This window comes from Marmota monax, unplaced genomic scaffold, assembly GCF_021218885.2.
Source record: "Marmota monax isolate L192 unplaced genomic scaffold, Marmota_monax_Labrador192_F-V1.1 WCK01_AAM20220418_F8-fsc00011, whole genome shotgun sequence".
Classification (NCBI taxonomy): Eukaryota; Metazoa; Chordata; class Mammalia; order Rodentia; family Sciuridae; genus Marmota; species Marmota monax.
Genome location: NW_026693082.1, coordinates 5,863,864 through 5,877,537, shown reverse-complemented (window position 1 = coordinate 5,877,537; position 13,674 = coordinate 5,863,864). Strand labels below are relative to the sequence as shown.

General features: G+C 41.9%; 1 protein-coding gene across 1 annotated transcript in view; it reads right to left on the bottom strand.

The window, feature by feature from the left end:
• Positions 1–9,179, bottom strand: part of Tex26 (testis expressed 26) — a 104,283-nt gene extending 95,104 nt beyond the window's left edge. The window contains exons 1-2 of the mRNA XM_058582615.1: positions 9,119–9,179; positions 4,341–4,425 (exon numbers count right to left, since the gene is read on the bottom strand). Coding sequence (XP_058438598.1) covers positions 4,341–4,425; positions 9,119–9,179 — 146 coding nt within the window. The remainder of the gene's footprint in view (positions 1–4,340; positions 4,426–9,118) is intronic.
• Positions 9,180–13,674: the final 4,495 nt, after the last annotated feature.

Genomic DNA, 13,674 nt, shown 5'->3' with positions numbered 1-13,674 from the left:
AACCTTTTGAAAATTTTCAGACAAATTTTTGGAATAAATCTGATTGCTGACTGGTTATTCGATACTAAGGGACTGATTTTTTTTGAGGATGAAATAATGAAATTATATTTTTAAAGCATCCGATTTTGGGATTCTATTTTGATACATAGAAAATATTCAGAATTAAAATGATATGCCTTGAATTTATCTTTACAAAATCCAGTATGTTTATTGTCATAGATGGTGATTGTGTTTATTCCTTTGTGTGTGTTTAAAATAGTTCACATTGACTTTAAAAAAAAATTTAAGAGTCTGAGCAGATTTATGTGTTCGAAAGAAACAAACATCTGGGAAGTTGGGCACATCTGGATGATTGATGATTTTCCTGTCATTCAGATATAAACTGGAGATTCTCCAAAAGAGACACAGCAGAAATAGCTTTAAAGGAATTAGTTTTCAGATCTCAATTTCTCAATATTTTTTTTCCTAAATTATGTTTGCCTGATCGGTGGCAGGGGTGGGGGGTGTGCTGACTATGCAAGCAAGTCCTTTCCTTCTTTACCACGCCCCTTTCCCAGGGCTCTCTTTCCTACATTATCAGTAGGATCTTTCTAGGGTGCATTGCCTCCAGAGAGGGGCAGCTTGGCCAGAGCCATTTCAGAGACGCCTCCTGGTCATTGGAGCTCCACACCCTTGTCCAGAGCTTGTCTTATCTAGGAGTTTCTGCAGAGTGAGGGATCGTGCTGTAACCGGGGTATCGCCACCTGTGTGGGGTGTTATAGATTTTGGTAGGCGTGCTTCAAAGTCCTGCCCAGTTTTCTGTCTCCTACTAATTGCCAACTACTCATCCATCTTCAGGGAGAGGCTCTAAGAGCATGTAGAATGCTCCAAATGGCTTTTTTCCTCATGTACTTAAAGATAAGCATTTTTTCAGCTTAAAAAAAAATCCCTGGGAAATGTCATTAGCTGGAGAGAAAAGCACGTCGAGTGGGGAAGCAGTACAAGTTGGTGATGATGATCGCTTTAAATATAACTAGAGTCTTTTCTGGGACATCACACTTTTTAAAGATTACTGGGTAAAACTGGTAGATTAAAATCTTGTGCGTTTTTTTTTTCCAGATCTTGTATTCATCACTTAGTAAGGTATTTAAATCTTATTTTTTGAAATATTTACTCCAGTGTAGCCAATCCTTATTTCCTTTTATGCTATAAAAATTATTTAAAAATAAAATACTTAACAGTAAGTAAAAACATATGCTGGCTTGTCAGACCAATTAATTTTCACACTGTATAACTTTTTCCTTCATTAAATGCATAGGAAATGCCTGATGTCTGATGAAATCAATGAAACTCTTCCTTTCACGTGTGACTATAATTTAATGATTATTGAAAGTCAAGCACCAGAGTTCTGCAGACATGAGAACACATTTAACTTAAAAAAAAAAAAGCATATATTTATCAGACCCCTTGCTTCACAGGTAACTTGCACATTTTATGCATTATTTTTGTTACTTAGATATAATTAATTTATCAGACTTGAATCTTTTGTTACTTCCCCTATTTTTATAACCTTCCCTATAAAAGATATATCCAATAATTTATTTTTCAGTTATTTTCATAACATTCCTCAAAACATATATTAACATTTATATGAACTGAAAGAGTAGGTAGGTTTTGACAGGGAGTGAACCAAATTTCGCTCATTGGTTTGACAAATAGGACTGACTTAACCAACTAGTTATAGGTGATATAAACTGTATGAGCTAAATCTTCAGCTCCAAGATTTTGATAAGAATATATTTAAAGTAAGTGATGATAAAAGTATTTTATACAAAGAATATTGTGTTGGAAAACATTTATTGAAATTAATGTTTCTGTGTTCCAAACCATATAATATTAAGCAAGCTAGCTACCTTCGAGGGAGAGGGTAACGGTGTAACTTAATGGTCATTTGTTCAAGCCATGCCTTCTGGGATATTTCTCAGAAACTGAAATAGGGAACAACTCAATAAGTGGATGACAAATCATCTCATTACTTGATTTCAATAAAATCAGAGGAGTACTCCACCAAGTAGGAGGAGGATCCGTCATTAAAATCACCTTGTGATTTCTGACTCAGCAAAAACAAAGAAAGAGTTCAAAGTGCTGAGCCTGGTTCAGTAGCACACAACTGCAATCCCATTCACCCAGGAGGCTAAGGCAGTAAGATCACAAGTTCAAGGTCATCCTAAGCAAGCTAGGAAGAACCTGTTGCAAAATAACAAATAAAAAAAAATAATTTAAAAAAAGACTGGTCATGTGGTTCAATGGTAAAATGCCGCTGGGTTGAATACCTACCTATTACTACAAAAAAAAAAAAAAAAGTTCAGAGCACTGGATGACACTGCTATGCTGAAGCTCCTTTTCATATATATGAATAAACTTTCTCAAGTCTAACACCTATAAAATGGAAAAAAGAAAAGAAACAGAAAAACTGATGCTACATATGGGTCATTCTAAAAATAATAACACTCACAATTGGATGCATGAACTAACTGAAAGCAAAACTGCCCATTTATCTTTTTAGGATGCAGTTCTAAGCCAGGCATAGTGGTGCACACCTAGACTCCCTGTTACTAGGGAGCCTGAGTCAGGAGGATTGAGTCCAGGAGGTTGAGGCCAGCCTAGGCAACACAGGGAGACCTCATCTAAAAAAAAAAAAAAAAAAAAAGGAAAGAAAAATATATACATAAATAGATATATAGTGGTGGGGATGTAGTTTCCAAAATTAATTTTTGTATTTAGTATTATTATTATTATTAACATTGTAATTTATTTATTGCTCTGAGCAGTTGGGTACTAAAAATAATGATGATGATACTTAAAGTCACATAGCATGTTTAAAAATTCACTTCAACTAAAATATTGAAACAGTTGCAAAGAACTATGAGTGGACAGTAAGTTGCTTTCAAGCATAAAATATATTATAGCAGGGGAAAATTCTATTGAGGAAGTGGAGTGGAAGAAGGAAAAGGAATGAAATGAGTTTTCAAAAAAGAGCTTGTTTGAGTATTTTTTTTAAAAAAAAAAAAGAATCCTAATGAGTATTAATTTGCTAGGGCATTTAGACTGTGCATTGGTTGCATTTAAAATTTTTATTTTAAAATGTCAATATTTAGGATGGACTGGAAGTTTTATTTTCTGCAGCTATTTAAATGTATGAGAACTTAAAAAAAATGTGAGTTTGAAAATCACTGACTTAGATTCTCCAAGTACATCTTTATTTTTGGCTTTTAACCCAAATGCTTCTTCTTTAGAAAACTGTTACTGCCTGTGAACCTGGCAAATTTATTTCAATCAAATGATAAATGTCCCAATTAAGGAGTTAGTTGTGGCCCCGTGGGATAACCAGTAACTCAGAAATCGGGAGTCTGGGAGCTTGGCACTTTTGAGAGCCTATCATATTTTACCAGGGGAAATGAAAGAAAATTACTGAGTAACCCCCTTGTGTTAGTCCTTTACCTGTGTCCTCCTCCTCAAAACACTCCCTTAGGGATCATCAGTCCCGTTCCACCAATAAAACTGAGCTGTGGATGATTTGTTACTCGCCTGAGGGTGAGGGTGGGGCAGAGCTATGGAGGGTCAGCCTTGGCTTGGACGTGCCCCTAATTCATCTGACTTCTCACTAACTTGAACTTGCAAGGAGAAAAGATCCTCCTTTTGGGAAACAATTCACAGAGTCAACACAAGCAAGGAAGGCTCTCCTTCTGACTTCACACCTACCTAACAGGGATGCAATTAAAGGGATATCCTGGCACTCCCCTCCTGCTGAGCTCAGAGAGGCAGCTGGTGGCTAGAAATTCCCACAGCCCTCAGCTTGGGTGGGAGTGGAGAAGTTGCAAGCCAACACTGCTGTAGCTGGAGGAGTGCAGGTAAGGAGAAGGGGATTGTGCCCTTCCTTCAGCTTCCAGAGATGAGTGTTGGTGACAGTAGGGACAGCAAGCATTCATTCATCCACTCAGCCATTCATTCAGCCATGGAGGCCTGCTTCTATAACAGGGAGTGGCTTTGATTCATGCGTGGTGCTCAGGTGGCACAGTCGTCAATGAACCTAAATGCTGGGTCAGTGGTAAACACAATGTGCAGTAACATCATAAAGAACTAGTGGGGCCATTTTCTCGGTGGTCCTGTGGGAGGTCTGGCTGCTGTTTGAGAGGAGGAACTTTCAAGACGCTTGGAGGGGAGCCGTGAGCACAATGGCCTTACTCCACTGCATTTTTATAAGCCTTCTCCAGTTACTCTATTTGTTTAGGATTCTGAATCGGAAAAGACAAGTGAACAAAGCCCCGAGTGTCTGTCGGGCTGACTGAAGGGGGATCTACCAGATCAAAGCGGGCACTGCTCCTGTCTTGCGGGTGAAATCTGTCTTCATCCTGGTGGCATAAGAATCCCAGTCGGTACCACCTGCTGAAAGGACAATAAAGCCGTTTTCAGTGGGGTGAACCCGAATATCTCACTTGAATGTTGCACAATTAAAATAATTTCTCAAAAGACAGGAACCTTCTGGATAGTGATTTTATATGAGAGTCTAAAGGGCCATAAAGGCCAAGTGGTGGCCTGGAATAGGAGAGAAGGGAAGCACAACTTAATTATCTGAGTTTATCTCAAAATAAGAATGGCCTATTGTTTTCCCCAAGCATTCGCACCCGCTGTTTTAAAGAATTCAAGCCAAACATAAAAATCCATGAAGGAGGAAGTCCTCGGAAATTCTATCTTTGCTCATTATTGCTTTCTAGTGACCCATTTCCATTACATCAGGTATATCTGTGCACATACGGAATGATTTTATACACAGGAGTTCATATTAGACATGCCAGCTCTTACCCCGGGCACCTCTTTGCTTTTCCTCTCCACCCTTCATTATCCTTTTCTGGGCTAGGCCGTGTTAACAATCCTGTCTGCTTCTCTCCATACTTGTATATGCAATCACATGAGGATTTATGTGTACGTATATAAATACAGAGGCAAATTGTGATTTAGTTCTCACCATTTTGTTTTACAAAAATGGGCTCATGTTACACCAAGTGTCCCGACGAACAGTGTCTTGGGGGAAAAACACTCCTGGTGCAATGCTAGTTCACCCTTTGTAATAATGATCGTAAAATTCAGTGGTGTAAAAGTTATTGACAACTAGGTGCGTGGGTAAGAGCATTGAGGGACAGAGTGGAGTTGGAAGAGAAGTCCAGGGCTGAAGCCTGGGCACTCGAAGGTCAAGAAGAAGAACAGCCAGAGAAAAATACAGTCAGTTGGGCATGAAGAAAAACCAGGAGCATGTGGTGTCCTAAAAGCCCAAAGAAGAAAGTGCTTCCAAAGGAGGGAGGCATCATCCATGGCTCCAGAAAGATACCAGCTGAGAATTTAGCAGCACCCAAGCCGATCTACCCCAACTCCCTATTTTTAACAAGGTATCACCAATTACTTGAGAATACAGTTGTCCCTCCTTATCTGTAGTTTCACTTTTCATGGTTTCAGATACCTGTGATCAACACCAATAGTCCAAAAAGATGAAATGAAGAATTCCAGAAATTAACAATTCAGAAGTTTTAAATTGTGCACCATTCTGAGCACCATGATGAAATCTCATGCCATCCAGCTCCATCCTGCTGGAAATGTGATTACCCCTTTGTGTAGCGTGTCCACACCGTATGCACTACCTGCACGTTAAGTCATGTAGCTGCAGTATCACAATGCTCGTGTATGGAGTCAGCGCTACCCAGGGCTATGCACTGGGAGTGCATAAGTGGGGGCTACTATATATATTTTAAATTTACTCATTCTCTCATTTTTTTAATATCTGGGCAGTTACCTGTTGCTTTTTACATTTCATAAATAACTGGGTTGGAATGTCTCTAATTTTTGAATAGGTACTGTCTAGGATCTCATCATCTCATCCCAAGAATACTGAGCTATTCCCATTGCCTGAATTTGTTTCCAAGCCTGTATCCTATTAAAATGACAGTAAAGTATCCTTTTATCTTTCAATTTCCCAATATTCTTAAAAGCTATCTGCCTCCTGCCTAGCATAGAAAGCCCTGGCTAAACATTAACGGTTTCTGTCATCTGTGGACTTCTTAGTATTCATCTCCCCATCTCTCCCAGCCAGGTCGTTTTTAATTTAACAGGCCCTGGCCCCAGGCAGGGAATGGGATCTGCTCATCTGTGACTATTCCCTGCTGCCTTCACACTGGTTTAAGCTTCGCATCCACCCAGAAGCATCCCCGAGGGAGAACTCTTGCCTTGGCATTATCCTTGGAGACTCCTGCTTTGGTGGGAATCACTTTAGGCTTGAAAGCATTTTATTCCAATAGTGGATTTAAATGATCTTTGTGAAAAGAATTGCAAATGTGGAGAAGGGGAACAAAATCCTGAGTAGCTGCTCTTAAAGAAGCCTCCCTTAGTTTGATTGGAACCTCTGCCTTGGGCTTTTAGGAGGACCAGGAAGGATCTCTGCAGAGACCACACTTCCCTCTACCCTTCTCACTTCTGTCTTGCTGATAGTTTCCTTCCTCTCTCATTTCCTGTGCCTTCCCATGGACCAGGTCCTGTGCTCCGCACTGGGACACACATCTTGTCCTGGCTTTGGAGAACTTAACAGTTAGTGGAGGAGCTATGTATCCTATGAACATCAGATTAAGATTGTGTGTCACAGGAACCATGAGGAGCATGTGATTCTTCCTCAAAGGAGAAGAGGGGACAGCAAGGACCGGTCAAGGAGAGATTTTACCACATAGACAGCTTTCTGAACTTGTATTTTATCTGGTAGAAGTTTGATAGGGAAACTTAAAGATGTTCTTGGCTGATTTAACAGGCAGAATGAGAATCCGAGACAGCAAATTTCAAATGCAAATTTGAAATAAAGAGGAAATAACTAAGGATAATTCAGTGGGGCCCCCTGTGCCTAAGCCTACTCTGCTCAACTTAGGACCCACCAAAGGTGTTCACAGTTATGAAAATAAATTTATAAAGCTTTGAAAATATTAAAAAACTAATATAATTAATATGTATATGTATTATACTTTACAAAGTATTTCCATATATATTATGTTGTTTTATTCTGATGGATAAGGCAGGTATTGATGACATCTATTAATCCTAACCTTACCTTATTTTGAGGATTAAAGGCATTGGTAAGTGTACATGCTTGTAGTATGCTGAATGATGGACCCCCAAAAGATATGTGCATCTGTGAATCTGACCTTATTTGGAAAAGAGATTTTTGCACATGCAATTAAGGATTGCAAAATAAAGCAGTCATCATGGATCATACTCATGATCTGAAATGCAATTATAAATGTCCTTAGAAGAGGAAGGCAATGTGACCTCCACATTGATGTATCCAGAAGTCAAGAATATTGACAGCCAGCAGAAGCAGGAGGTAGGAAAGATTCTGCCCTGGAGCCTCCAGAGGGGTTGCAGCCCTGTGTACACCTTGATTTTGGATGTCAGGCCTTCAGAGCCAAGAGAGAATGAATTTTTGTCATTTTAAGCCACTAGTTTGTGGTTCTGTTCTAGCAGCTATGAGAAATTAATAAACTGCACCTGAGTGTCCAGTCTACAGAGACTGCTCATCAGCAGTTAACCATCATTGTCAACCACTTTATCCTGTTTTTAGACCAAAATTGAGCAGTGCCACATCAAGCCCACCTTTTAGAAGGTGAATGTCCTAGCAGTGGAAGATGGAGTAGCACACAGAGGCTCTCAGAGACCCCACACTGGAGGGGAAGAGTCAGACCTGCCCATGGAAAGGAAAACTTGATGGCCAAATCAAAGAAATCTGGTGATCACATTGAAATATCAAAGCAGCTGCCTCTGCTTCTGATTTCAGAAGCTGGGACCCTCCTCCTAACTGGTCTCTCAAAGCCTGGAAGGTTTGAGAAGGAAAGGAGTATAATTTTGCACATGTTGAATTAGAGGCCTTTCTGTGACATCCGAATGGAACAGTCTAGCAGAAAGCTGGATAGTTTGGTCTGGAAATTGGAAGAAAGATCTAAGTTAGAGACAGAATAGAGTCACAGGCACCTTTATGAAGCACTTAAAAATGTATGGCAGCATATGGCCACTCGTGGAGGATGCAAATTCGCAAGGAAAGTCTTGGAAGACTCTGGCATTTCCCAGCCAAGGACAGGGAGAGGAGACAATGAAAGAAACCAAGACAGCATAGCTAGAAAAGGAAGAGGAAATTAAAAGGAGACCCCTCAGGAATCCTAGGAAAGCATTTCTCTCTCCTCTCTGCTTACCTTGACATTATATGGAAACTGAGTATATTTGATATTTTTGTGCTAATTAAGTATTTCCTCTTTCTATTCTTCATTTACAAAGAATGAATTGAAATGAAAGTACACATTTCACTCACTCTCACGGGAGCACAATTCTAGGGAATTTGCAGTGGAACAATTCCTCCCTGCTCTGGAGCCAGCGTGCAGCCACAATTACCCAGCTAGACAGCAGCCACAGGCCATTATTGCCAAGGGAAAGGCCACGGTGTAGCTGACTACACAGTAATCATGCCACTAGCGTCACAGCTAGAGCGGCTCTCCCCCCGCAGACACGAAAAGCTGAGCTGGTAACCTGCTGCATCTGGGAGCAAAAACGAGGATGCAGAGTTCCCCATCTTTACAGACAGAGTCTCTTTGAAAGAGAAATGGTCCTACTCAGAAGGTGCGGCTGAAGACCTTAGCTCCATCTGTAACCACCTAGCTCCCCCAAACCGCAAACCCTATTTCTTGGCTGTTTCCCAGACCCTCCATGGGGGCGGGGCTCAAGCCCATCTTGTTCTCTTCTGAGAGTCCCAGTCTCGCTGCTCCTTCTTTGCTTTTGACCCTAGGGTCCCTTCCTAGGCAGGCATGTCCTGGGTGTTTTAGAAAGAAGTACCGGCAGGTCAAAGAGGAGGTTGAGCAGCAAGTATGAAGGGCTGGAGAGGGACAAGGTCATGAACTTGGTCATTCTCCCCGACTCCCCAGCCGTCCCTAGTCCCTCAGTGGGGCCCATCCCCAAGAGGGAGACAACACCCTTAAAGATCGAAGGCCCTTGGCTGGACGCTACCCCTTCGCCAGGAAAGACCCCAACCCTGTCTGCAGACAGGCAGGGTAGACAATCTTACTTGGCTGGAGCTTGTGGTCGTTTAAAGAGGGGCACGAAGCCCTGAACTCAGGCTGGGCCATCCTGCCGAGGAGGCAGTGGAGCCGGGCTGAGGCTCCAGCCCTACTGGGCTCTGCAGGCGGCACGCGGCTGCTTTGTGACGCGTCGCCATGGAGACGCAGGTCTGGTACTGGGTAACTTAAGTCGGGAGACCCAGATGGCTAGACCAGGCCCGCGCAAAGATGCGATGCAGAAAGCTAATCCTTGCCTCTTCTCCTGTGGATACCTTACTTCCGTATATTTGTATAGATCTTGCAATGAGCTCTCCCAATTCTTGTGTTGTATATTTGGGGACAGAAAACAAAAAAAGGGGGAAGAAATTAAACAGAAAGTAATGTCAGACTTTTTTTTTTTTGGGGGGGGGGCACTTGACAACTGAGCCACATTCCCCAGCCCTATTTCATATTTTATTTAGAGTCAGGGTCTCACTGAGTTGCTTAACACCTCCCTTTTGCTGAGGCCGGCTTTGAATTTGCCATCCTCCTGCCTCAGCCTCTCCAACTTCTGGAATGTCAGTCTTTCAACTGATAATTTTCATCTATTCATAGATTTCAGTTTAAGCAAATGGGGGGAAAGTTGTCATGGATCTCACTAAATCACCAGTGGGGCCTGAGAAGCATCGATTCTGTGATGTTCCATGCTATTCAAGGGGTCATCCTGGGTATCTGTCAGTTTCAGGTTACTACAAGGAAACGGCTGACTAAGGCTACCTATGAAGAGAGGTATATTTTGGCTCATGGTTTTGGAGGTTTCAAAGGCCTAGAACAGGCTGGGCAAGGGTGCCCCTTTACTGCATCTCCTTATTGCTGGGAAAGCCAATGGCAGCAGTGGATGTCAGAACCAGCAATCCTGTGTCCAGCCAGGAAACAGAGGAAGAGACAGCGGTCCTACAGTGCCTCTGGGGAACAGATCACCCAAAGACCTAAGGACCTCCCACTAGATCCCACCTCCTGAAAGTCCCAAGAGCACCACCATGGAGACCAGGAAACTGGGGATGGGGGACACTATTCAGAGCCAAACCATAGCATCCCAGCTCACAAATCAGGGGAGAAAGCAGCAAGTGAAAAATGTGCTTAGAGACCAAGGGGAGGGGACCTATGTGTCCCAGATCTCCTTAGCAGGACATGAGATCCTGGCACCCATCATAGTGCTTTGTGACTATCAATTTAGTTGTTCTTCCTCCACATCCCCCATCGACTGAGTGGTGCCTTCCACTCCCATGTGTGTTAGGGATGCTTAACTGGATGAAGAAATTCCTTTATTTTCATATTCTTGGCAACTCCCTGGTAATCTGACACGTAGTCGGTGCTGAAGAACTATTGAAAAGCTCCAGGTTAGAACAGAGCCACCACTCACTCCTGTGAGGAGACGAAGGAACACACTGGGACCGCTGGCAACAGTTTAGGAAGGAATCAACAACAGCCCCGCATCCTAAGAGGGGCTATCCTAGGCCTTAGTAAAGAGGGAGATGTAACAAGGGAGTTTATTAAAGGAGACAGAATAGACATCCAACCAAAGACCCCAAACATATATGCAAGGAACATCTCTAAAGTGAAGAGCTAAACTAGAATTTTCTGAGGGTAGAGACCCATCCACACTGCAAATGAATATAATAAATCTTAGACTCTCCGAGCAATGAATGGTGAAACTCAGTAGAAGGCAGACTTCTGTCAATGTTATTTAAAGGAACATGTCTAAATTAAGATTTAGTAGTGGCATCTAAATTAAAGAAAGTCGCACCCAATAACAGATTAACTGTCTGGAAATGGTAGAGCTAATTAGCATAGCATAATTTAAGAGAAATGTGTTTTTAAAATAGAGCAGTTAGTATATAGAATTTTAAAAGTGAATTCTTATTAATATCTTACATTTGTTTCTTCTTGGACTAGCTGAAATGGTGGGGTATGCACTGAACCGAGGGAGATGCAAAAGAACCGTCATATTCCCTCTTCGACCCCTTAGGGTAAGGCAGGTACCTCTGTGAGCCTCAGTTTCCTTGTTGTACAATGAATGTACTAGCACCACCGTGCTGAGCTGTCAAGATACCGATCCTTACTGTAATCTGTCAATAGGAGACCACGCAAATCGAAGGTGTTGTTCTTTTGTCTGATTACTATTCTGATCCTTTTTTTTTCTTTTTATAGTCTCCCATTTCTGCTTCAAAATGTGGTTTCAGTGAGGGTCTGCATTATTGTGAGTAGTATGGCACTGTTTCCGCCTTTGAATTTTGATCACCCGAGGCAATCCCTTTTCATGATTGAGTGCAGGGTTTTGGTTTTTTTTTTTTTTCTTTTTATTTCTTCTTTCCTTCAACTAATGCTGACTGTGCACTGAAAATGAGCTGTCTGGGGACATTAAGGGCAAAGCCCTGGATATGATAAGAGCCTGGGGATAACTTCCTGCAAGAAAAGATGCTTGAGCTGAGTCCTCGAGGATGTGTAGGGTTGACCAGGTGAAGAGGGAGAGGTGATATGGGTAGAGCCTGTAATAGCCTGCGGAACCCAAAGTAAAGTTTGATGTTACCATGTTGAGAAGATCGAGGGGGAAACTGAGAAGAGGCTAGAGGGGAAGAAGGCCCTGCAGGTCACACTGAGAAGCTGGGACTTCACCTGAGCAGGTGGAGGATTCATTGAGTGGGTTGAACAGCAGAGTGAACAGGCCTGGTCGCAAGTTTGAATAAATTCTGACATTTTTCCCAGGGCAAGGAGCAGCAAAGTTCCATATCATCCTGCCAAAATAAGTTAATCATCCAGAAATCAAAACATCTACGTTACAAATATGCCTTGTACAAGCTTCTCATTGATCCAAAACAATTGAGAATAGTTTTATCGAATGGGTTAAAAGTTAACTGGTTGTTTCCAACTAAAGTTATGACAATAAATTTAGTTCTGCACACACACACACACACACACAGAGAGAGAACATGATGTGAACTGCTAAAGACAAGGATGGGGGGCAAGGCTGAGGAGATAGCAAGCATAGAATACTCAAATTCTGGCTGTCGAAGAGAAGAAAGCCTACAACAGGTGGAGAGAAAAATAAATATGTAGGAAGCAGAATTACTTAAAACAGAAAGAAGTAAACAAGTTCACAGACCAAGAGTAAGGAGTAGGGAAAGAGAACTTGAAGCTTCAGGAAAGACTAGAGGGGCCCAGGTATACTCTAGAGCTACCTCCTGCACCTGACCACCTCACACCTGGGCATCTGTGAGAACATGGACTCTGTCCAGTGGGGCCTGAGCTTCTGCATTTCTACCAAAACTCTTAGGTGACTCACAAAGTTAGAGAGAGACAGACTTAGAGCCAAGTAGAACCATAACAACAAGTTAAAGCCTTGTGAGGGCAGCCTCAGCCTCACCTGGGAATCTTTTATAAATGCAGAAGCTGAGGCCCCACCTAGAGGGGTTGAATCCAGATCTGCACTGTCACATGACCTGCAGAAGATTCCTTGGCACAGTTTGAGAAGCATTGCTCTAGATAATACAGGAGGCTGGCTAGGTCATCTCCTGAATGAAAGGGAGACTAGAAAATAGTTGAAGGGAGAATTAGTAGAACAAGCTAATGAAGGATGTGTAAACAAAAATCAACAGGTGCCTATTTCCAAAAGCCCAGAAGGTGATGTCCAGCTCTCTTGTGTACAAAGAAACTCAGTGAAGTTTCTCTGCCTCAATTTTTATATTTGGGCAAAAGAACTCTCTCTCTCTCTCTCTCTCTCTCTCTCTCTCTCTCTCTCTCTGTATCAGAGGTTGAATTCAGAGGTGCTTAACCATTGAGCCACATCCCCAGTCCTTTTCACTTTTCATTTTTTATTTTAAGAGAGGGTCCCACTAAGATGCTGAGGCTGGCTTTGAATTTAGGATTCTCCTGCCTTGGCCTTCCAAGCTGCTGGGATTTCAGGTATGTGCCACCATGCCTGACTATGCAAAAGACTTTCTACAGCTATGTAATATGCAATGTTTCCTTCAAGTGTCCTCATGTTAAAAAAAATGGAATATTTCTTATTCTCTCTCTCATTGATGAACTCAAAACATATTCTCAATTTCATTGAAGGACTATGTTAGGATTCTCCAGAAAAACAGAATCAATATGGAGTATCTACCAACCTATTGAGAGATTTGTTTTAAGGAGTTAGATCACACAATTGTGGGGGTTGACAAGTCCAAAATCCATAAGATAGACCAACAGGCTGGAGACACCTGGAAGAGCTAAAGTTGCATCTCAAATCCAAAGGCAGAATTCCCTTTTGCCTAGGGGAGGGGCAGATTTTTGTTCTGTTCCAGCCTTCAGCTGATTGGATGCCTCCCACAGAAGAGAGGGAAGAGTGCTTTACTCAAAACCCACCAGTTTAAATGTTAATCAATCTCATCCAAAAACACCTCCATAGAAATATCCAGAATAATGATTGACCAAATATCTGGGCACTGTAGCCCAGCCAAGTTAACATAAAAAATTAACCATCACCGATTCAGATGTTCTTGGTGTCATCCAGATCATAGCTGCCACAAAGAGGGGTTGTGGA